The 22496-nt window shown below is 56.5% G+C and overlaps 9 protein-coding genes across 9 annotated transcripts; 4 read left to right on the forward strand and 5 right to left on the reverse strand.

The window, feature by feature from the left end:
- Window positions 1-167: 167 nt before the first annotated feature.
- On the reverse strand, window positions 168-374 carry HETIRDRAFT_309063 (uncharacterized protein; the record flags this gene model as incomplete). The annotated part of the gene is made up of 1 exon (XM_009544085.1): window positions 168-374. One exon carries the CDS (start codon window positions 372-374, stop codon window positions 168-170), a length of 207 nt encoding a protein of 68 aa, XP_009542380.1.
- A 44-nt stretch (window positions 375-418) lies between these two features.
- HETIRDRAFT_311076 (uncharacterized protein) lies at window positions 419-1054 on the reverse strand (the record flags this gene model as incomplete). Its single annotated transcript, XM_009544086.1, has 5 exons — window positions 419-506; window positions 561-697; window positions 779-847; window positions 904-959; window positions 1021-1054. 5 exons carry the CDS (start codon window positions 1052-1054, stop codon window positions 419-421), a joined length of 384 nt encoding a protein of 127 aa, XP_009542381.1.
- Window positions 1055-1651: 597 nt separating this feature from the next.
- Window positions 1652-5785, reverse strand: HETIRDRAFT_60852 (putative exoribonuclease). Its single transcript, XM_009543561.1, has 18 exons — window positions 5641-5785; window positions 5423-5589; window positions 5156-5316; window positions 5048-5103; window positions 4834-4992; window positions 4661-4779; window positions 4517-4606; window positions 4308-4458; window positions 4088-4250; window positions 3613-4034; window positions 3485-3553; window positions 3253-3431; window positions 3095-3201; window positions 2770-3039; window positions 2590-2713; window positions 2367-2535; window positions 2041-2314; window positions 1652-1975 (listed from the first exon to the last, which is right to left on the reverse strand). Exons 1-18 carry the CDS (start codon window positions 5735-5737, stop codon window positions 1756-1758), a joined length of 2997 nt encoding a protein of 998 aa, XP_009541856.1. The 5' UTR covers window positions 5738-5785; the 3' UTR covers window positions 1652-1755.
- Window positions 5786-6051: 266 nt separating this feature from the next.
- HETIRDRAFT_150185 (glycoside hydrolase family 63 protein) lies at window positions 6052-9338 on the forward strand (the record flags this gene model as incomplete). The annotated part of the gene is made up of 16 exons (XM_009544087.1): window positions 6052-6238; window positions 6295-6438; window positions 6550-6635; window positions 6688-6760; window positions 6814-6930; window positions 6983-7195; window positions 7252-7588; window positions 7639-7689; window positions 7742-7832; window positions 7888-8431; window positions 8484-8540; window positions 8599-8846; window positions 8908-8997; window positions 9048-9112; window positions 9163-9200; window positions 9256-9338. The coding sequence occupies 16 exons, from the start codon at window positions 6052-6054 to the stop codon at window positions 9273-9275; spliced, it is 2361 nt and encodes a 786-aa protein (XP_009542382.1). The 3' UTR covers window positions 9276-9338.
- A 379-nt stretch (window positions 9339-9717) lies between these two features.
- Window positions 9718-10428, forward strand: HETIRDRAFT_100823 (uncharacterized protein; the record flags this gene model as incomplete). The annotated part of the gene is made up of 4 exons (XM_009544088.1): window positions 9718-9771; window positions 9832-9998; window positions 10049-10082; window positions 10204-10428. 4 exons carry the CDS (start codon window positions 9718-9720, stop codon window positions 10426-10428), a joined length of 480 nt encoding a protein of 159 aa, XP_009542383.1.
- A 194-nt stretch (window positions 10429-10622) lies between these two features.
- On the reverse strand, window positions 10623-12272 carry HETIRDRAFT_457377 (uncharacterized protein; the record flags this gene model as incomplete). Its single annotated transcript, XM_009544089.1, has 1 exon — window positions 10623-12272. One exon carries the CDS (start codon window positions 12270-12272, stop codon window positions 10995-10997), a length of 1278 nt encoding a protein of 425 aa, XP_009542384.1. The 3' UTR covers window positions 10623-10994.
- A 68-nt stretch (window positions 12273-12340) lies between these two features.
- HETIRDRAFT_60846 (major facilitator superfamily) lies at window positions 12341-14943 on the reverse strand (the record flags this gene model as incomplete). Its single annotated transcript, XM_009543560.1, has 10 exons — window positions 12341-12670; window positions 12739-13021; window positions 13093-13155; window positions 13215-13470; window positions 13539-13680; window positions 13735-13862; window positions 13925-14023; window positions 14083-14203; window positions 14408-14551; window positions 14659-14943. 10 exons carry the CDS (start codon window positions 14941-14943, stop codon window positions 12548-12550), a joined length of 1644 nt encoding a protein of 547 aa, XP_009541855.1. The 3' UTR covers window positions 12341-12547.
- A 1722-nt stretch (window positions 14944-16665) lies between these two features.
- Window positions 16666-18473, forward strand: HETIRDRAFT_414549 (uncharacterized protein; the record flags this gene model as incomplete). The annotated part of the gene is made up of 7 exons (XM_009544090.1): window positions 16666-16705; window positions 16913-17112; window positions 17206-17289; window positions 17384-17732; window positions 17807-18000; window positions 18058-18244; window positions 18340-18473. 7 exons carry the CDS (start codon window positions 16666-16668, stop codon window positions 18471-18473), a joined length of 1188 nt encoding a protein of 395 aa, XP_009542385.1.
- A 976-nt stretch (window positions 18474-19449) lies between these two features.
- On the forward strand, window positions 19450-21945 carry HETIRDRAFT_414551 (uncharacterized protein; the record flags this gene model as incomplete). The annotated part of the gene is made up of 4 exons (XM_009544091.1): window positions 19450-19740; window positions 19886-20265; window positions 20332-21706; window positions 21805-21945. The coding sequence occupies 4 exons, from the start codon at window positions 19450-19452 to the stop codon at window positions 21943-21945; spliced, it is 2187 nt and encodes a 728-aa protein (XP_009542386.1).
- Window positions 21946-22496: the final 551 nt, after the last annotated feature.

A 22496-nucleotide genomic window follows, 5' to 3' on the forward strand; every position in this document is an offset into this window, starting at 1 on the left:
GTTGGGTCACCAATCGCCCAGTTCAGGATGCATTTGCAAACGAATCAAGGAAATGTGTTTGCTTAGATCTGCTTAGATCTTATCGGGTGATACAACATATGCGGAGAATGAGCGCTTGAGACACTCAGGCATACAATAACTACTATGTATAAAACACATATTCCATTTCACGTTGCGATAGTAAGATGAGGAGACAAGAACAAACTTAAAGTACAGAGGGACCCAAAACGAGCAAGGTGGATAAAGGAGATGGGTATGAGCGCGAGCGGGGAGAGAACAGCGGCAAGGAAGGAAATCGAGAGGGATAGAGCGATCATCCCAATTATCCAGGCACCGCTCATATTATCTATGCTGGGGAGTCCATTCATAGCCATCCGTCGATGATGCAGAGGCATCGATATGACAAACTGGCCGGCCATCATGCGTCTGATGACAACTCAACCCATCCCCGCTGCCCAAACGTATTCTCCCCCGAATAGCTAACATACAAGAAATTGTCTTCATCCCTGGAGTAGCAGTGATCAAAATACGGCGACGCGACGAAGAAGACAACAACATACTTATGTTCTTCATAAATTGCACTCATCAATGCTGCTGTTGGTGGGAGGATCTCATCGACGAATATGAAGATGGCCTTCTCGGGAGCAAGCTTGATGCGCTTGCGGATCACGTATACAAACTGTCCTACAGTGAGATCCTGTATAACAAGCATATCAGCTTCCGTAGACCAGACACGATGATCCGAATATGGGATTGAAGAGGTGAAGATCGCACATACCGAAGGTACCAGATACTTCTTCTTGTCGATTGTAGGAATATCTGTCCGATCCGCCTTCTCGCAGATCACCTTCAATACAACTACTGTGAGTTCACGACTGTAACAATCCTGTATATACTGCATACCGGAATGCGATCTGGATACTTCTGTCTGATGCGTTCGGCTTCCGCCTTGCGTTTCTCTGATAGCAGAGGGGTAAAGTGAGCGGGCTTGCGTGTGCAATGACTGTGCATGGCACGCACCAAAAGGGTGCTCATCCTTGAATTTGGATCGCATGTCAATTAACTAGTGGATTTCAAGAGCTGAACAGAGTACAGATGCTTTGGAATGAGTCGCAAAGGAGGAAAGGAGGCGATGGTCGACGCAGCGATACTGAAGACGGTGCCGGTTAGAGCTTATAGAGGCGAGGACAACAAGCCCTTCATGTGACGTGACTCCAGAGGCCACAACAACCCACAACAACACCCCATCATGCCAAACCCACTCATAAATGGACTCTCTGGCCTCTTCTCTGACCGAGTCAATTCCCCCAGGCGCTGCCAATCAGTAAACACCCACGTACATGTTCCATTTGATGGCTAGCATTCTATTTTTGCGAGGTCCCACGGTTTGAACTCCCTCGGAGGTAACATGTGTCGATGATGCTGACTCCCCTCAGCTGCAGTGCTGCACTCATCGTTAGCCAACTTACTTCATCACCCTGACAGAGACTTCGACGCATTCTCCGAGCATATTTTGCAAGTGCGATGCAGATATAACAAGTGTATATCTTGATTGATTTTCGTCGACCTCTTGAAATCTTTCGATTATTTGCTGGTTCTGCAGCTATTTTGACGACCTGCGAATGCACAGCATTCAAGGCCCATAGGCGATCTGACGAATCAACACCATATTATGGGCAGTCGGTCTGCAGATACCACAGTTTGGACAAGATGATAATGGCCCTTATATGGGATAATTGACCACAATGGAGTTGATTACAACGCGCTAGAGTCCACGGGGCTGACGAGTGTCATCTTCACTCTTCCTCGCTGTGTGTTCTTGTCCTTTTCCACTTCTATGCTCACTGTCACCTTGTCGAAAACCGCAATCTCCACCTCCTTGCCGCCAGTCTTAGTCGAAGGGACAGTTACAGTATAGTTATCTGCGTCGAACTGAGTTTCCCGCTTGAAAAGCACCAGACCTTCGATTCCAAGTCTAATTTCGTACAGGTTCATCAGCGTTTAGAACGTCTACTCGAGACTGGGGATCCTGGGACATACTTGGAAACAAAAACCCCGAGACCATTCCTAAACGTTCTGATAACGAATGCTTCTTCCGTCACTTGACCGCCGCCAGTTTTGTGAGACTTCTCTCCACGGGATTTGAGCGCCAATCCGACATAGAACTCAACACTTGCTCGGCCTGCCATCTGTGCCATCCTGTGCCTTCGGTTTACAACGTCCAGGACCCGTTCTACATGCGATTTAGTGTGCAAGGAGGCATGAAGGGGGGAATAGCCGATGGCGGCGGAAAGCTGGCGATGGGCAAGTACATCTGATGGCCATGTTAGTAGAACGGGCAAAGCAATGTCTATACCTGCACTTACCGGCGTAACGCCGAATAGGACTGGTGAAGTGTGTGTAAATGGAGCTTGCTAAACCATAGTGACCGAACGTCTCGGAAGATACACTGCCTGAGCAGAAATACTCTGCGGAGAGCATGCAGCGTGTCGCCATAATGCGCACTAGGGTATTAAATGCTGGCTCATCGGGGTCCTATCGTTGGGCGGTTAGAGCCGAATCGGGATTAATGACAAACGTTTGACGCACTGTGCACTTATCTAGGGAGGCCGCCAATGCTCCAGAACTCGAAACATCAAGGGACAATCCTCGCCTTTTTTTCAAGATATCTTGGAGCTTCTCGAAATTTGATTTCGGTGGGGGAAGATGCCGTCTAGTACACCCTCTCCGTGAGTCGAGACGTAGGGTGGAGACAGCAAACTACGGTACCTGAGCACAGCGGTCTGTGGGAACGTCTCCTGTATTTTTCGAGCTACGCTGATATTGGCAAGAAGCATGAATTCCTCAACGAGGCTGTTCGTTTCCCGCAGTTCTTTTTGCTCTACATCGACGGGGTCTGACGACTCAGCGCTATCCATGTGGATTTTGACCTCTGGAGATGCTAGGTTCAGTGCGCCCGCAGCCATGCGCCCCTCTTTGAGTTTACGCGCGAGCATATTGAGCAATCGAAGGCTCTCCGTCAACTCGTCATTGAGGCTCCTGCAGGGCACATAAATGTCACACAAATAGAACGAGGAGAGATAGGTGTGCTGACGGATCATCCTTGCGAATCTGTGCCTCTTCATACGTGAAGGCAGATTTTGAGGCAATGACGGACTTTGTGAAGCGAACATTGACAATCTCGGCTTCAGGGGTGAGTTCCTAAAGTAAGAACATCAGCGCCGAAGGGTTAGAGACGGAGGCTTCACCAACCCAGATACAAGAAAAAGCTAAGCGCTCTACATGAGGACGAAGGGAGCACAGATTGGTTCCCAGCAGGGCTGGTAGCATGTCAATTCGCTTGTCTACAAGGTACACCGTAGTCCCTCTAGACGCTGCTTCACTGTCCATTGGATTGTCCGGAAGTACGAAATGCGACACATCAGCGATATCTAGAAAGCAATGAGTGAGGTTTCTCCAGAAGGTGGAGATCATTTTTACTTACGCACTCCTGCCTCGATATTTCTGTTCGAAAGCCGACGAGCGTGCAGTGCATCATCTATGTCTTGACAATCTACATGTTCAACGGATTGAGCACTTCGACATCAGCAGCAGGGTGAGCGGACGAATTACTTGGGGGATCGATGCTGCATATGATCAAATTCCGCAGATCCTCTCGGTCCCTCCACTCGGGGCTCAAACTGCTCTTCGGGGGAACGACCCAGCGATCTCCCTCGGGAGGCAGGCAGTCTAGGATTGCTTTCCCAAATGGCCGATATGGAACGTCGAACTCCAACAACAGACTCTCCTGCTCCGCTTCTTTGCTTTCTACTTTGCCTAGCGATCGCACGAAGTGGCCTTCTGGGTAACGCGAGGTGCTATCCCATTTATCGATAGTGACGAGGATCTTTTGCCCTATAAGAGAGGGAGCCTGCCTCGTACGCATGCGGATCCTTGGAAGAAGTCGAGAGACCGGCGTCGCAAAGACCGTCTGTTGCGACAGAGAAGTGGGGTTTGATGAGGTCAACGAGGTGCTATCAATGTGGCAAACGTATCTGCAGCCAAACCCATCAGAACAAGCTCCCAGAAGATGAAGCAGTAGTCTCACGCCCGCCAGTTGCGCTTGATAATGCCAACCACACGACCCGTTGGCTGTTTCTCCGCATTGGGCGTTTTGGACTCCTCTCTTTTGAGCGCTCTCCGCTCATCTATCAAGGCATCATTGTCCTCTCCTTTGTCTGAGTCCTCGACATCATCGTTCTTCAATGTGACTGTTGGCGAATACTTTCGTTAGTCGACACAACGCTAGCGAAACAACATATAATCACCTTCTTGGTCAACTACTTGATCCGCAGGAGCCTTCCACTCCTTCTCGTCGAAGACTTCAATAACAACGACATCACCTTGTACAGAGCGGTTCATGTGTTCTCGACCAATTAGTAGGACAGGCTTCTCAAATCCTGTCACCATGATACTGCCCTAGATTGTTTACGCTCGTGATGGTGTTTTTTGAAAGACGATCTTAAAAGTTGCATACCTCTAAGTAATTGTATTGATTAGCGTTGAAGTGTCCTTGATGCAATTGGCCGGCTTTGATGCCTGCAATCAAAGCACCAGAAGGCAGATACTGTATCGAATTATGCCGTGAGATGCAATCAAGAGGCAAAACTGAGCACCGTACATCTGGGTATAGGACAGTGCGACCGGACGCAACCGTTGGCTCAAGATCGTTGGACCCTGCCACCGATAGAAGGTCAAGCAACTCGGTTGCTTTTGGCATTCCCTCCACGTATGAACGGACTAGCGACAGGTTCATTCCACGACGGTATGACCGGCGAGACATGCTGTACTTACCTGACAAGCACTGGATGCCTTCCTTTTCCGCTTTTTGGCGGTTGGCTACATCATCAGTGAGGAGTACAACCGTTGGAATTGAAGGAGCGGTTTGGCCGCGGATGACAGGGCGTGTGAGTGAGAGATGAGAGTTATACCAAGCAGTTCCCTTGCGGATGCCTATGATTGTTTTTTATGCTATTGAAGCTATACCTTGATATCAGTTGAGACATACCTCGATCGTTACGGTCATTGGGTGTCTCCCCATTTTCACGCACAACAGCTGTCTCTCTGCAAAGGTGAGTAGATGGATAATGATATAAAAAGCGAGAGGATTACTTACGATCGAAATTCATTGTAGAAGACCCATGTCCGCTTTTCATCCAGCTTCACAAGTGCCTTCAAGCGATTGTATAATGGTAAAGAGCGATGGCGGACTTCTTCGAGGACCGTCTGCAGAAGGATGATGGGGGAGGTGAACAGACTGGATTCCATGAGATCCATCTGAGGAATCTCTTATTAGCGAGGGTCCGTCTCTTTACAGGGCAACGAGTGGCCGTAGTGTCACACCTCGCAAGGGAGCGGATATTAGAGACTAGAAATGACACACCTGAGCTAGAAATACGTTGGTGTCTGGCAAAATGAAATGGCCGTTGGGAAATAGTTTGTGATCTAAGGTGCCATTAACTGGCAAAGCAGTGTCGGCCGAGGTAGAACACTCTCTACAGCCCTCTATACCACAGGACACATCATCCCTCAGATATCTCTCCCTTATGACTGTACGAGGTAATCTATGAGAGCATCGTGTTGGAACGGCAGGGTGCACACCTTTAATGACTTTTCCCCTTGCAGTCTTCTTGAAGAACTTCCGCTGGGTGATGACCGCATCCTCAATGGGGCGCTTCCTGATAGTAACTTGGACCATGGAAACAAAGGCGAACTCAGGAAGAGGCGGGAACGACGGGTGAATTTCTGAATACAGAGTCGAAATTCCGACTCCCAAGTCAGAGATTTGTGACAAACGCCATGTTGATCTTATCTTATCTTATCTCCTGCGGATACCGCATTGACACGTCCAACGACTCGATCATACTGCCGCCATCACTCACTCCCGTCTCCAATTCGAAAAGCTGGCAACGGTAGTCAGAAGTCTTCAGAAGTACAACATCGTTATAGATTCCTCATCACTGCATCCCTACATAACGGCGACCAGCTTCTGACCCAGCGCCGCTCGCAACAATGCGACTGCTCTGGTTGCTGCTGCCGCTTGCACCTTCGGTCTTTTCGAAACCCGCAAATGATACAGACTCTCTTTTGTGGGGCGCTTATCGGCCGAATCTTTACTTTGGTCTGAAGCCCAGAATACCACAGTCTCTCATGACCGGCCTGATATGGTTTGGAACTCAAGACTACCAGTCCTTTACACGTATGTCCCATGATTATATGAAGCATAAATAGGTCATTGAAGTGGATGTCATGGAGGCTCTCGCCATGCTTGTGACCAAGGGGACGAGTTGGATGGGTATACGTGGACGATGTACGACGCACGTGATGGAGGTGTCCAGGTCCTGAAGGACAGCAAGAACAATGTCAAGGTCACCACCGAGTTCCTCAAAATACCAGGTGGTGAGCATGGTGGGAGTTGGGCTGCACGAATCAAGGGGGAGCCCATGAACCCTGGTACACATTTTTACCGTATAACAATCTTCGTACAGAGTTTCTGACCTGGCCGTCTAGATCTTCCCTCTCGCACGTCTTTCATCTTCTATTCGGGCCTTGAGGGACTTGGAGGCATTGACATGGAGACCCAGGAAGCAGAGAATGTTAGTTCAACCTGAGCCACCCTTATGTGGCAGAGCTAATATCATGCATCAGGGAATAGAAGGCCCCATCGAGTTTTCTGGCTCGACGCCAGAGCTCGACGAGTTCACCATTCGTATTGAGGATGGTATGGACTCAAATATGTTCCGATAATTTTGATGAATTTTTGACATATTTTAGACCCCAAGAATGCGGCATTCAACGGCGGTCCATTCGCCGATGTCTTCAAAGACCGGATCGGAAAGACGCATTACGGAGGCTTCCGAGTCCCCCAAGACAACATGTGGCAAGCGAAAGGTATCATCGAATTTATTTATTTATTCTTGATTACTGAACTTTTACACTTCAGAGGTTATTATACAGGATATATTGCAACGTGCTCGAGATGCGCTTGCACCCTACCAGAACCCTGCAGGCGGGGCACCCGATCCTTCTTTCATACTGCAACTGAACGACGAAGCTCTGTCCAACAGCAACCTGTTTGCAGTACAGAAACTCTTTGATGGTGAATTCCAGTTTGATGTATTTTTCGAAAGCAAGAGTGCGAAACAAAAGTTAAATGGTGACACCTGCTTTATCAATATTCATGGGAATGCTCGATGCTCATCCACATTTTAGCTGCTACCCTGGATGAGGGCATGCAAGCTTTCACTAGTTCTTTTAACGAACGCTTCCAGTCGGTTTTCCCTGTCCCGCCTTCACCGAAAAAGGAGTCCATTGAGTCCTTCTCCAAAGCCATCACCTCGAACCTGATAGGTGGTGTTGGGTACTTCTACGGAAAATCCATAGTCGATAAGTCATTTGCGTACGAATGGGACGAGGATGATAGTTTCTCTGCCGAAGGAGATGCAGAGGATAGCAAAGACAAAGGTGACGGAGGTGCTCATCTGACAGAGCCCAAGGCCCTGTTGACCGCTACGCCGAGTCGAAGTTTCTTCCCTCGAGGATTCTATTGGTGAGCCTCAGCTTGTTTCGCTATTCTCAAGAAAATAACATCTGTGGTAGGGATGAGGGTTTCCATCTGATGCATATCGGCGAATGGGACAATGATTTGAGGCAAGTACCTTCGCATCGACTTTTCGGGAGCGAGTACTTCATTCTGCTCTAGCTTGGAAATTTTGAAAGACTGGATCAATCTCATTGACGAAGATGGCTGGGTTGCCCGGGAGCAAATCCTTGGAGAGGAAGCACGAAGCAAAGTGTGTTGCTCGTGAAACCGTACTCACTTCCATCTCAAGCATGTGTTATTTTTAGGTTCCACCTGAGTTCCAGACCCAAGTCCCAAGCTTTGCCAACCCCCCTACTCTGGCCATGGCAGTCACCGCATTCATTGGTCGCCTTAAAGCCACAGGGGGCCCCAGCGATAAGGATCTTGGTATAGACTTCGGCATGGCTGACACGCAGATACCTCTTTCCTCTCCAAGGGTAGCTGGAAGCCGTTATTTGGAGGATCCTGAGTTAGCCTTGTCGTACCTGAAATCCATCTACAAACCCCTCAAACGCCACTACGATTGGTTCAGGCGCACACAGCGCGGCCAGCTGAAACAGTATTCACGTAAGGCGCGTTCGCGCACTGAAGCCTACCGCTGGAGAGGCAGGTCTGAACAGCACGTCCTGACAAGTGGCATGGACGACTACCCCAGAGGCCCGCCCCACGCGGGTGAGCTGCATCTGGATCTCATTTCGTGGATGGGCTTCTTTTCCAGAACAATGAAGGAGATTGCCGAGTTCGTCGGCGAAGAGGAGGATGCGAGCTACTTTGACGAGGTTGCAAATGCTGTGATTGGCAACATTGACGGTGAGCATGGGTCTGCTCAAAGAGTGAATTTATCTCATCGCCTTTGCCTTAGACTTGCATTGGAACAAAGAGGAAAAGATGTACTGTGATGTCAATGTGAACGATGATGGTGACTTTTCCTCTGATATCGCTGTATCTCCTGACCGAGAAGCCTGACCGCGTTGCAGATGAATCATATCATGTCTGTCACAGAGGATACCTATCTCTGTTCCCATTCCTTTTGTCCCTGGTGTCACCTGACTCGCCACATCTCGGCGCGATCCTCGACTTGCTGCGCGATCCTGAGCATCTTTGGTCGCCCTATGGCCTGCGGAGCTTATCCGCATCTCATCCTGACTTTGGTCAAGGAGAGAACTACTGGAAGGGGCCGATATGGATCCAGATGAACTACCTAGCCCTGAGAGCATTGCACAAGGTGCGTTTCATACCGATCAAGTAATATGACTTATTCGGTTCGCTGACTCTGTGAACAACAGACGTATGCCGCACAAGAAGGTCCATATCAGGATACGGCCAAGAAGGTTTACTCGGAACTGCGCCATAATATCGTTGACAACGTTCATAAGGTGCGCTGAGTGCGTTACCCGTTCACACAGCCCTTTCTGACCGTGCGCAGGAATACGAGCGGACAGGGTACGTATGGGAACAATATGATGCCAAAACAGGAGAGGGAAGGAGAAGGTCGGTGCACTGTGTCGCGCATACCCGCTCGTTCTAACGCCTTCTGGTAGCCACCCCTTCACTGGATGGACATCATTGGTGACCTTAAGTGAGCGTCTTCTTCGTCAGGTCACGCTCATATCGCTAACGACCACTCTCTTCAGTTATCTCGGAGAAGTACTGAGGTGTTGTACTCATCTCTGCGAGTTGCCTGCAAATATTATATCTGCCTTGAGCATCTATCTGGTGATCTAAACTGAGAAGATACGAGCACCGACGTCGTTGTGAAATGTCTACGCATACGTGCCAATCAACTCGTACCGAAACTGGGGCATCTCCTCGGTGCCTTTTTTGACCTGTAAACGGGGACAAGTATGCCATTTTCTACCATTGGATCAAAATCGATGGAGCCCGGTATCTGTGCTTTAGCGAATGGCGCTGACGCTCACACCCCATTCGGTGAAGGAAGACAAGGGTGCACAGTGTTTCAGGGAACACATATATTCCTTAGCGACTGGAAGCAGTTTAGCCACCAGGCTGCGTGCTCTAATAATGCATCCAGAACAATACACAGCACTGGACATGGACGCTGAGCTCTAGTAACCGAAGCACCCTTCCCACCGGACATGTCTTTCGCACGCCGTTGCCAACAGGTGCTTTGGGGCTTTTCGTTGATGTCGGTATGAGCACTTGTCTCGCGATGCAGACTCGGATACTGAGCAACGTCCATCGAATCCCAGGCTCTCATCAACGTGGTCGCGATCCCGTTGGGTGCCCAGAGACCGAGCGCGACCAACCCACGTAAGACGGAGTGGCAAGTATGTTGGCCTCTGGCCGTCTGGGAGATCGTCTTCTGGCTGGCCATGAATAGTTCCACGCTCGCCTCCGTGATCGCGGACTATGCATTGTATGCATTCTTCAACGCGCTTCGGGATACGATCTCATTTACATCCACAGGGACATCCAGTACAACAACTGGAAGCCCATGACCGTGATAATACCACTGTAATTGATCGGGAACGTCATGGCCTTCATGCATGACCAGGAACACCTGCGGCATCTCATCTGCGGACATATGGAATCGGGCTTTCCAATACGTCGTATACATCTAGATCGCGATGGTTTTTGTGGGCTGCTTGGCGCACGGACATGTTTTCTCTCCGCCGTCTGGTGGGCTCACTGACCCCCCCCCTACCACGCAACTGTTTCCCGCATGGCTTGCCGGATCCCCACTCGACGTCCACAGTATCTTCGAGGAGAAGCCCGAGATCACTGAGAAGGTCGTTGAGGAAGATGCCGCCCTCCGTACTGACGCTAAGGGCGCTGAACTGCCCTGATCTGCAGTTCACTCCATGTCCGGTATGTGTTCAACATACGTATGATGCAGTCGTTCCAGGAGCCGTCGCCCACCTCGCATGTCTCCGAAAGGCTGGTTTCCTCGTAGTAGAGGGTTTGTGGACCTTGATTAGTGATATGCTGTAGCGTCGCGATGATAGAACTGTTGTGGTCCCTGATATTCAGAGCGGGTGCTGCGGGTCAACCGCCAGTTGCGAAATCGATTCGTCGCAGGAGATAAACTACGTCAGATGATAGAGAAATAATCAGGAAAGACGGAGGAGGAAGTTCCGAGGAAACAAGAAGAAGCCGTAAGGACGTCATGAAAACAGAAAAGTCGAAGAGATCGAGGGCCCACCATGGATCAGATATGGCTGAAGGATTATGTGCGGTGGTATAAATGAATCCACGGACGTGGCGTGGATATACATGATGCGCGCGTGGGCCCCCCTTGGAGGGCTCGCAACGCCGAACGGTAGAGATGTCTACGGAGGGAGGGAGGTGTCGCAGAGGAACATGTCGCGGTCAACCCGTACAGTACATACGCCTGCGCGCGTAGATATTTGAATCATAGATTACGGACGTCGAAAGTATCCGGATCGAAGCTGAGCGAGTCAAAGTGGAAGGAGTCGAGCCGCATCTCGAAGCTGAAGTCCTGCTCCGCATCCGCGTCGTGCGGCGTCTTGGCCTGCTCTGGCGTTCTCGCGAGGGCATCCAGGACGGGCGACGACGGGAGGGAGAACTGCACGTGGTAGGCCTCGTCCTTGGGTGTGGGCGGATCCACCGTCGAAGGCAGCGAGTCGCTGGTCTCCCCATGCGACTCGGACTGCATCGGCTGTGTTGGCGCGGAGAAAAGGCGCTGGAGGTCCATCAGGGAGAACCGGCGTCTCGCCTTGCTCTTCGTAGAGTAGCTCGGCGAGACCGGTCGGCTTTCTTCATCGAGCGACGGGGACGTATGGCTGTTACTGGGAGAAGAGACGGTGGTTGAGGTAGCGCGATGGATCGACGAGGACATGGGAGGAGAAGACAAGAAGACATCGCAGGACGACTCGGGGGTGATTTCCTCGTACGAGTCTGAGATGTCGGGGGCGGGGTGGTTCCTCTGGGACGCGCCGAAGACCTGAGAGAGCGAAAGCGACTTGCGCTTCGTCAGCTTTGGGGTGGGCATGGTGGACCACCGCGCCGCGTCCGCAGAGTCTTGCGTCAAATCCCGCAGGGCAGGAGCAGAGTTCTCCCTCGACGGCTGGAACACGTTCTGCGCGGGGGGCTTGCGCGAGCCCCTGCCTATGGTCTTCAGAGACGAGAACGCGGACGCCGCGCGCGCCCTGAACGTCTTTGACTTCTTCAGCGCGGGCGCGGGGCCCTCCATGACCTCTTCTTGCATGGCGCTCCTTCGCAGCTTCACGATCTCCACCACATCCTCGTCCTCCCCGCCCCTCTGCGCATCGTCCTCCGCAAGGATGCCCAGCGGGCTCTCCGGTCGCTGATGGTAGAGCGCGCCCCGGCGCGGCATCACGGCCTCCTCCGACGCATGGGTCGGGCGGTGGAACGCGGGGGCATCGTCGGCCGCCGGATGCGGCTTCTCCAGCGCGAGGCGCGCGAGCACGCGCGCGGCGAGGGACTCGTCGGACAAGGAGAGCGGCAGCTGGTCCTCGTGCGGGTCGCTCGCGTCGAAGACGCACCAGGGCGGGTTATCGTACTGCTCCTCTTCTGGAGGATGCACGTACACGTTCGGCACCTCGGGCGAGTCAGACGCGGGCGAGTCGGTCGGACGCGAGCCGGACGGCGCGTGGGCGGTGTGCGACGATATTTCGTGGTCGGGGGGAAAGGAGTGTGGGGTGGGCATGTCGCGGTACATAGAAGGGATGGGTCGTGAACGAAGGAGTGAGTGACGAGGACCTGACAGGCGCTTTGGGAGTCTGTCGCAACAGCAGCGGGTTTCAACTTCAACTGCCCGCACTCATTAAATTACGTAGCCATCCCGTCCAAAAGCGGAACCTCTACTGCCCATCCCATAATGGTCGTCAAAACATGACCGTATCGTAATATGTTACTGACTGATGGTCATCTAAGTAAGAGAAAATAAAACCCGAGCTCTATGTTTTTGTTTCCCGCGAATCATCAAACCCTGTCTTTCTCCCGGATGGTCGTAGCTCGGGACGACGTCGCCGTCCCGTCCGAGAATTGCCCCGTAGGCTCGTGCCAGGCGAACCTAGACCTCGCCCGCACCCGTCGGCCGTATTTCTGTCCCCGACGCCGCCCGTCAATAAACACACACGCTCGGGGGCGCGAGAGTGGCACAGGGCGCTCACCCAGAACAGGATCGGCACGGGCATGATCGCCAGCGCCAGAAACGCGAACACGCTGCTCGCCCACTGGTCGCCCAGCGCCCTGAACATCACGGGGCTGAACAGCGGGAACGCCGCCGCGAGCACCGAGCGCAGCAGCACCGTCGCCGCGATCGCGCTCGCGCAGTAGATCGTGTACGTGTCCATCATGTAGGCCGTGAGCGACTGCAGGATGAGCGCGATCGCCGTGCCGAGCGGGATCCCGCCGAGGATGGGCACGATCCAGTGGATCGAGGGGAACGTCGTCCTGTGTGCGGGAAACGAGAACGGGCCCGGTGAGTCGTCGCACGCTGCCCCGGCCGGGAAACGGACACGCACCAGGCGAACCAAAATAGTCCCGCGGGGAGCAATATCGCACCCACTATGGACAAATACAGCCGCCTGCACACACGCACCCGTCACGGTGAGCTTCAGAGACACCGCACATCTGGACGACTGACGCTTCAGGAGGAGCATGTCCAGACTCGCTCTTGTCCATGGCCCTCCAATAGAGCCTGTTTTGGATCGGCGCCAATGCGGTGCCGAGGACGACGCCGACGCCGATGCCGAGGAACGCGAGGCCGCCCTCGCCCGCCGTGAAGCCGCGGTGCTCCTGGAACACGATCGGAAAGGCGGAGAACTCCGCGTAGAGGGTCGCGTAGGTGACCGAGATGTACAGCGCGATGAGCGCGACGATGGGCTCCGTGAACAGGAAGCCTAGATGTCAGCGCGGGCACAACAGCGTCACTGGATCGGAAGGGCGCGCGAGGAAGGGCAGGGCGAACGGAATGGCCGCGTCAGGTTGGCGCGCATGAGGTCTCGGAAGGGTAAGTGGCGCCCCAGGTCGTAGATGGTCGTGTAGTGGACGGAGCCGCCCGACTGTTTCTGGAGCTTCCGTGCACGCCTCCGCAGGAGGACGGGGCCGTACTAAGCACATCGTGATGTCAACCGTCACGAGGAGAAAGGACGACGAGGACGAACCGTTTCGGGCGTCACGATCACACCGAGAATGAAGGTGACTGCCGAGAATATGAACATCAGCCAGAACGAGAAGCGCCATCCCAGCTTGGGGTTCTGAGAGACGAAACCGCCAACTATGGGCCCTATGACTGTATGCATCGCACGACGATAAGGGCAGATCTTGCCTTCCGCAGGTATGGAAAGGGCGTACCGGGGCCAAGGTAGGGGGCAGTAGAGTAGATGGCCGACGCAACGCCCCGCTCACGAGCATTGAAAATGTCCGAAATAGCGCCCCCGGCGTTCGTCAACGCTGCAATCAATCTATAACCCCACTTGACAGGGAAACAAGAATCTGCGCGACAGGCTTACGAGAGGAACCGAAGATACCCGACAAGAGCCGGGTCGTGAGGATGGTCGGGACGTTGTGGCCGAGCGCGCCACCGAGGTGGAAGAGCGTGTACGTCGAGTAGGTGCAGAGAAATACGAGGCGCTGTTTCGGGTCGAGGTTGTGAGCCAGGAGGGTCTGCAAGGGAGCAGAGGCCTTACTCGTCCAAACATCTATAATAATAAAACCGCGGTAAATCAACGTGTTTTTGTAATACCCGGCGACCAGCTCACCTCACTAAGAGGCGCGAAGAGCAGAGGACTAAAATACACATCAGCACAATCTCGCGATGCAAGGGAAAGAGTAAACTGGCCCCAGCGCGAAGCCCAAGACGTAGAGCGAGATGCCCAGCACGACGACCTCCTCCGACATCGGTATCTCCTCCTTCAGATACGCCATCCCCCCACTATACGCACTACTCGAGAACGACACCGTCCACGTCCCGAGCGCGAGCTACAACACACGAGCGCAGCGACACCGCAGCGCCCCAACACCACACCATCAGCACCATCAGCACCGCCCAATACCACGCACAACGACGACGGCGGCGGCGCGCGCACCTGCGACGTGATCGCCCACTTGCGCTGGGTCGACCAGTTGTACGGGTTCTCCGCGTCGCCCAGGTCCCAGTCCACGACGAACGGGTCCCCGCGCGTCCCCGTCCCCGGGTACCGCGGCGCGCTGGACTCGGCGAGGGCGGAGGCGGAGGCCGGGCGCACCGCGTCGGGTGCGGCGTCCCACTCGACGTGGCGGGCGGCCCTGCGCGCGCGCTCTGACGCGCTGGGCGCCGCGCGCGGCTCGGGCACCTCTCCCGGCCCGTGGGGCGTGTTAGTCTCGGGCGGCATATCTCGAGAGCGTGAGCCTGCTCGGTATCGTCTCGTGAGCGGCGTGGATTTAAAAGCATGAATGTGGAGTGTCAGACTGGCCTGCGAGCGATAGTGATAGCGCGGGGGCGGCGACGGGGGAGGAGACGGCGAGGCCTGGCGAAAGGCGGGAGCACGATCGAGCAGAGGGATCGAGGGCCTCTTGGACGACCCATGGTGCGAGCTAAGTACGTTCCCGCCAGCTCTCGCCCGCGCACCACGAATCGCGAATCGTGCTTCTCGCCGACTCGTGACGGGAGAGAGATAGCCCCATTGCCGCCGGACCCGTCCGAGTATGTCCGATGCAGCAGCTTGCGGGACTCGGTGACCTCAGCGCGGGCGGCGCGGCACATGCCTCGTTGGAGGGGATGCTCGGACTTGCGAATGGACGGGACGGGAACGCGTGCGCGCTTGACAGGGTGTGTGTGCCCGTGGGAGCTCGTCGCGTTGCGAGGCAGCGTGCAGGGCCATGTACGGTGACGGCACATGCACGCATCATGGGCGCGTACACGCACCAGGGGCGTTGCAGATAAATGCGCGCAAAGAAGCGGACGCGGATTTGCGTCGGGGAAGCGCGCAGTGCGATCGCCACAGCGTAGCCGACGAGACGCGAGAGGCCCGCCGGTCAATGGGACGTTGTACGCCGGGCGTCGAGGCGGCGAGTATCCCCCGACGCATGGGTGCTTACTGAGATCGACGGCGGCTCGGCGAAAAGCCATGCAAAGTTTCGAGGACCGAGAAGGACGCCTGGATGACGGCATGGGGATGATGGACGCCCTGAAGACTGCGCTTCTCGAGGAGGACGTCGAGCGTCGCAAAGATGTCTTGCTAGCGCCCAGTCTTATTGCGGACGGGCGTTTGGAAACCGGATGGCTCCCGTCGTCGCACCATTGTTATGGTTGCGAACAAAATGATGAGAACGCGCTGAACGGCGGATTCTGTGCCTCGCGTCGCGAAAGGCGGTCGGGCGGTCGGACACGTCATGATCGGTTCTGAGAGACAAGATCACCGGGCAGCACTCTGGGTAGTCACGCATAGCAGGTGGTTCATTTGGCGTCGACGAACGGAAGGGGCGTATGTACAAGTACGGCAGCCTAGACTTAATCTATGATAGGAAATAGGGGCTGTTCGCTCTGGACACTGCCAGATGCGGCTGAAAAGGATATGTCCCTGCGACGGAAAGACATGGCAGGGGGCTGGAACAGCAGAGAGACGCCTGGGCTGAGGCGGGCGGGTGCAGGGAGAGAGTGCGCGCCTGACGAGCGGCGGCGCCGTTGGCTGTGGCAGGCGGCTGGCTCGGAGTCGATCGACGAAGCGGCAGTGATGCGGGGTGTTAGCGAGAGGGGGGGCAAGCGAGGGGAAGCGGGGCAGAGATGGAGATAGAGGGCGGGCTGGGACGGAGAGGCTGTTTGTTGTTTGTTTGTACACTCGTGCGCCGGTCACAGGTTCGGCCGCTCGACGCTCTTCCTCCACCACGCACGACGCCTCCCAGCCCTCGTCCCCTCGTCCCCATCGTCCCCGACCAACACACCCGCCCTCCCGACACACACACCTCCAGCCCTGTCTCTGCCGGTCCACCGCCCCACGACGCCCACCCCACCCACAGCCCCCGTCTCCGCTCGCTCCTCCCATCCTGCCTTCGATCTTCTTCCGTGTCCCTGAACCAGCCCCCGTCCCCCCCGGCCCCAGCCCGCCCTCCTCACAATGACGACCCACGCCCCAATAAACGGCATCAAGATAAATCGTGCGTCCTCCTTCCGTCCATCCACCCACCCCCGTACCCCTCTCCGTCCTCGTTTCGCCCCCTCGTGTTCGAGTCCCGATGCTCACTCCGCTCTCCCTCATCCATCCCCCCCCATCACCGCCCCTCCCCGCACCCGCCCCGCCCGCCGCCCCGTCCCACCGTGATCGTCCCCGCCCCCTCGGATCGCCCGCGCGTCGATCACGACAGCCATCGACGACCCCCGCAAGGTCGTCAAGGTCGAGGCCTCCGACGGCAAGTCCGGAGAGCTCCGTGACGTCTCCTACACCAACTGCAAGGTCATCGGAAACGGCTCCTTCGGCGTCGTCTTCCAGGCAAAGCTCGTCTCGGGCCCGGATGATGGTCAGGATATTGCCATCAAGAAGGTCCTGCAGGACAAGCGATTCAAGGTGCGGCCCTCTTCCATTCCCCCCACCGCCCTTCCCCCCCGCATCCGCACCGCTGACGACCGCCCCGGCCGCTGTCGCCATGGCCCCCTCCAGAATCGTGAATTGCAGATCATGAGACTCGTTTCCCACCCGAATGTAGTCGACCTCAAAGCCTTCTTTTATTCCAACGGCGACAAGGTATTTCCCCATCACCATCTTCGCTTCCCCGCCGTCCCCCCTTCGTCCCGCTTTGACGCCACTGCACCCCCCCCTCATCGCCCTTTGATCACAGAAAGACGAAGTGTATCTCAACCTAGTGCTCGAATATGTCCCCGAAACAGTCTATCGTGCCAGCCGCCACTATGCGAAACTCAAGCAGCCCATGCCCATCCTCCAAATCAAACTCTACATGTATCAGCTCCTGCGCTCGCTCGCCTACATCCACTCCGTCGGCATTTGCCACCGCGACATCAAGCCACAGAACCTGCTCTTGAACCCGGCAACAGGGGTCCTCAAGCTATGCGACTTTGGCTCCGCCAAAATTCTCGTCCCGAGGGAGCCCAACGTCAGTTATATCTGCTCGAGGTACTATCGTGCGCCGGAGTTGATCTTTGGGGCGACGAACTACACCACCAACATCGGTGAGTTTCCCGGTGCCACCGTCTCTCTTTTATTTTCTCATCGGAGCTCACCCGGGGTCCCGTGCGCACGTCAGACATCTGGTCGACAGGCTGCGTCATGGCCGAGTTGATGCTCGGCCTGCCGCTCTTCCCCGGTGAGAGTGGCATCGACCAGCTCGTGGAGATCATCAAAGTCCTGGGGACGCCCACGCGGGAGCAGATCAAGACGATGAACCCGAACTACATGGAACACAAGTTCCCGCAAATCAAGGCCCACCCGTTTTCAAAAGTGAGCGCGCCCGGCACGCTGTATGCTGGTATCTGATCTGATCCGGCTCGCGTGCAGGTGTTCCGGCCCCGCACGGCGCCAGAGGCGATCGACCTCGTGTCAAAAGTGTTGGAGTACACCCCCGAGGCGCGGTTGAGCGCGGTGGAGGCGATGGTGCACCCCTTCTTCGACGAGTTGCGGATGGAGGGCGCGAAGATGCCGAACGGGAAGGACTTTCCTCCGCTCTTCGACTTTACTCGAGAGGGTGAGTGGTCTCTCTTTCGTCATTGTCAGAGTCGCGTGGCGTTGGCTGACGCGGGCGGGATGTGTCATTGCGGCCCCCCTTTCCTTCTTTTGCAGAGCTGTCCGTGCTCCCAGATCTGATCCACAAGCTCGTGCCACCACATTGCGAGCCGGAGCTGCGCTCACGGGGGATCGATATCAACAACTTCGTGCCGATACCATTGGAGCAGATGAGGATCACGTTGGACTGACGGGGCAGCGCCGCGGTCGGCCTCGCGCTCTCTGTTTCTCTCACTCTCACTCTCTCGTTTGCTCGTCCGCGCATCTCGTCCGTGCATTCCTGGGTCTTTCTTTCCCCCTTTTATTCATTCTCACCGCCTCCCCTCCCCCTCCCCTCCCCCCCTTTTCTTTTCTTCTTCACTGTTCATCTTGAGTCGATTCACGCTCCCCGCCTCTTTCGTTGACCGTTTGTATACGTGACGATGTTGCTGCTGCTTTTTTCTTCTTTTCTTCTTCTTCCTCATTCTCCAGCGGCCTGTTCGCGAACGTTCCAGGAGGGCAGCTGTAAAGCTTGTGTGCGATGTTGTTATTGAAAGAGAATGAAATGTGTGTGTGTGTTGCAGTGTCATTACATGCAGCTCTCCTGCCGTGGGTACACGGGCTGGGCGGGCCCATCGATATCGTCATCGCGGTGTACTACTTACTCGCTAAATATACGAAGTTGGGAGAGGCGCAAGGGCGAATGAATTGCGGGCTTGGTATATGGGGATAAGGGCGAGTTGCGCGTTGTCATGCAGGCGGTCGCGAATCTCGCATCGTGATTTGCACATCTCGCACACTGGTCCTTGGGCGCTGCTGTTGCCAGAGTGGCTCGGCTGTGGCGGGGACGGCCGGGCACAGCAAGCACAGCCATTGCGGGCTCGGCTGTGAGATCGGGCAACCCACGTCGAGCGCACAACAGCAAGTCGCCATCCAGGGGTGAGAAGAGGACCGGCATTGGCAAGTGCGCTGCGATTCTGGCGAATGGGGAGAGCAAGAAAAAAAAAGGCGGAGGGGATCACGTGTGGTGTTTGCGCGATGTCGCGTGCGATGGACGTCAATCGCGGACGCGGACGTGCTCCCCAGAGCTCTCTCCTCCGTCAAATGCACCAGCCCTAGGAGGCCCTCCCCCGTCCTCTCTCCCCCCGACCCCCATCTCCTCCGCGCCCACGCCCCCCCACACACACAATGGCCCTCGCATCCAGCTCGTCCTACGTCTGCGACACCCTCCCCGCAGCGCGCATCTCCGACCCGGCCTCCAAGTCCCGCTCGCCCTCCCCCGCGCCCACCAGCACCACCTTCGATCTCCCCACCCTCTCTGCGGACGACGCCTCTGCCAAGTGGGATGACAAGCAGGACACCCAGGACGCCGATAGGGATACAGATGCCGCCTCGCGGTATCTGCAGCCCCCGAACCGCAAGCTCTGCATTAGGCATCAGCGCATGGCCGACGAGGGCATGAACTTGAAGCTGCAGCAGGTGCGTTTTTTCTTTCTTTGCGACTCGTAGATAGACCATCCGAACGACCCCGGTGGCCCGCATATATGCGCCCTTCCGTGGCCATATGCGCCGCCCATTGGATTCCGAGTGATTGGTAATAGCCAATGCTGACCCCTTCTTCCAGTCGCTCGACGCCCTGCCCGTCGAGGAGCGCGAGGCCGTCAACGCCGTCTGGTCAAATTTCTCCTCTTCGCCCCACCCCCGCCGCGAGCTCATCCTCCGCGGCATCCTCACCATGTGCTGCTTCTCCCAGCTCTCCCTCCTCACCGAGCAGCTCACCTTCCTCATCCGCATCGACCCCTTCACCGCCCTGCCGCGCGAGGTCTCCCTCAAGATCCTCGGCTATCTCGACGCCATCTCCCTCTGCCGCGCCGCGCAGGTCAGCAGGCGGTGGAAGGGCCTCGCGGACGACGATATTCTCTGGAGGGGCATCTGCGAGCAGCACATCGGCCAGAAGTGCCGCAAGTGCGGCTGGGGCCTGCCGGTTCTCGAGCGCAGACGCACGCTGCACGCGCACTCGGCGTCGCCTTCGCCCGCGCCGCCGCTGCTGTTGTCCGCGCCGCCGGGCAGCAAACGGAAGCACGACGAGAGCCTCGGTGAGCAGCCGCAGCTGAAGCGACAGCGCTCGGAAGCGTCGCGCGTGCTGGTCCCAGAGTCGCTCCACGGCGTACCATTATTGCATGCGCCCTCACCGACTCCAAACCCTGTTCGATCTGCCTCGATCGACAGCAGCAGCACTGTTCCTTCCCCATCCGCATCGCCCTTTCATCGACAATCCTCAGAGATGATCACGCGTCCTTGGAAATCCGTCTACAGCGAGCGCCTCACGGTCGAGCGCAACTGGCGCCGCGGCCGCTGCTCGGTGCGCACGCTCAAGGGGCACACGGACGGGATCATGTGTCTGCAGTTTAGCGAGACGCTCACCCACCCGTCCTTCCCGATCCTCATCACGGGCTCGTACGACCGCACCGCGCGCGTCTGGAACCTCGAGAGCGGCGCCGAGGTGCGCTGCCTGCGCGGGCACACGCGCGCGGTGCGCGCGCTGCAGTTCGACGAGGCGAAGCTCATCACGGGCAGCATGGACGGCACGCTGCGCGTCTGGAACTGGCGCACGGGCACGTGCATCCGCACGCTCGCGGGCCACACCGCGGGCGTCGTGTGCCTCCACTTTGACTCGAACGTGCTCGCGTCCGGCTCGGTCGACGCGACGGTCAAGGTCTGGAACTTCCGCAACGGCGAGTGCTTCACGCTCCGCGGGCACCGCGACTGGGTCAACGCCGTGCAGCTGTGGGACGCGCAGCCGCGCTCCGCGTCGTCGTCCGCCGGCGCGTCATCGTGCGTGCCCGCGTTTGACCGCGCGCGCTCGCCGCCGCCGCCATCGTCCGCGGCGCACGCGAGCCACATCGACGCGGGCAAGATGCTGTTCTCCGCGTCGGACGACGGCACGATCCGGCTGTGGGACCTCGCGCTGCGGACGTGCGTGCGCCAGTTCACGGGCCACATGGGCCAGGTGCAGAGCATGAAGCTCCTGCTCGACGACCGCTGCGGCGAGGGCGACGACGGCGACGAGGACGGGGACGGGGACGGGGACAACGCGCCGCGCGCGCTTCCGCCGAACCATCCTGGCTTTGACGCCATCGCGCCGAGGCTGTCTGCTGACTTTACTGGGGCGGGCGCAAAGGCTGGGGCAAAGGCTGGCGCTGGGGCAGGAGCGGACCGCGACGGCGCGCAGGGCGCAGAGGCGGAGGCCCCCGCGCTATCGCCGCCGCCCAAGCCGCGCGCGCAGCCGGTGCTGGTGTCGGGGAGCCTGGACAACACGATCAAGCTGTGGGACATCGAGACGGGCAAGGCGGTGCGGACGCTGTTCGGGCACATCGAGGGCGTGTGGGCGGTCGCGAGCGACAAGATGCGGCTCGTGAGCGGGAGCCACGACCGCACGATCAAGGTGCGTTGGGCGTGCCGGCCGGGCTTTTTTCGTGTGCGAGGCGCTGACCCGCTGGTTGTTCGGGGGGGTTTTTTTTTTTTTTGCGGGGGTGTTTGTAGGTGTGGAGTCGGGACGAGAGCCGGTGCATGACGACGCTCGTGGGCCATACGGGCGCGGTGACGTGTCTCGCGCTCGGCGAGGACAAGATCGTGTCGGGCAGCGACGACGGGGACATCCGCGTTTGGTCTTTTTGCGGCTGACCCGAGGGTAGTATCAGCCCGTCGCACGTTCCTCTCCTCTCTCACATCTGCCTGCCACACCCACACCCCACACCCACACCCCACACCCCACACCCTACCTACCTACCTGCCTACCTACCTTATCCTCTGCTCTAGATATTTATCTCTGTCTCTCCCCCTCTCACTTTTTTGGTTTATTTTGGTTGGTGTTTGCTCCCTCGAGCCCGATTGTAAGATGTCGTCTCCCGCGTGCTCAGATACATAGACCGATCGTATATATCACCGAATATCCCCCATGCACGTCTATGGATACACACAAGTACTAGTATAGTATAAAAAACGGTCGACCAAGAAGAAGGGAAAGACGCAGGTATAGCAGTAGATGATAGATAGATGATGGATGAATAATAGAGCGACAGATCGACCCAGCGGTCGCAGGCGTGCAGCACGTAAACGGTACATCCTGGGGCGCGTGAGGAGAGCCCGGCGGCCCCAGGAGGGGGTTATTACAACAGAACGCGGGGGGAGACGCGAGGGGAGAAGTCAAGAAAGAACGCCTGGTGGGGGTAGGT

Source organism: Heterobasidion irregulare (assembly GCF_000320585.1).
Source record: "Heterobasidion irregulare TC 32-1 unplaced genomic scaffold scaffold_02, whole genome shotgun sequence".
NCBI classification, from domain to species: Eukaryota; Fungi; Basidiomycota; class Agaricomycetes; order Russulales; family Bondarzewiaceae; genus Heterobasidion; species Heterobasidion irregulare.

Bases quoted from the DNA above. Each gene is read 5' to 3' on its own strand.
- HETIRDRAFT_60852 (XM_009543561.1), bottom strand. From the start codon at position 5,737: ATGGTCCAAGTTACTATCAGGAAGCGCCCCATTGAGGATGCGGTCATC. The intron at 5,104-5,155 runs GTAAGTAATCCT...TCACCTTTGCAG, and splicing joins TTCTACAATGAATTTCGATC to AGAGACAGCTGTTGTGCGTG. The intron at 4,607-4,660 runs GTACGGTGCTCA...AATTCGATACAG, and splicing joins GCACTGTCCTATACCCAGAT to TATCTGCCTTCTGGTGCTTT.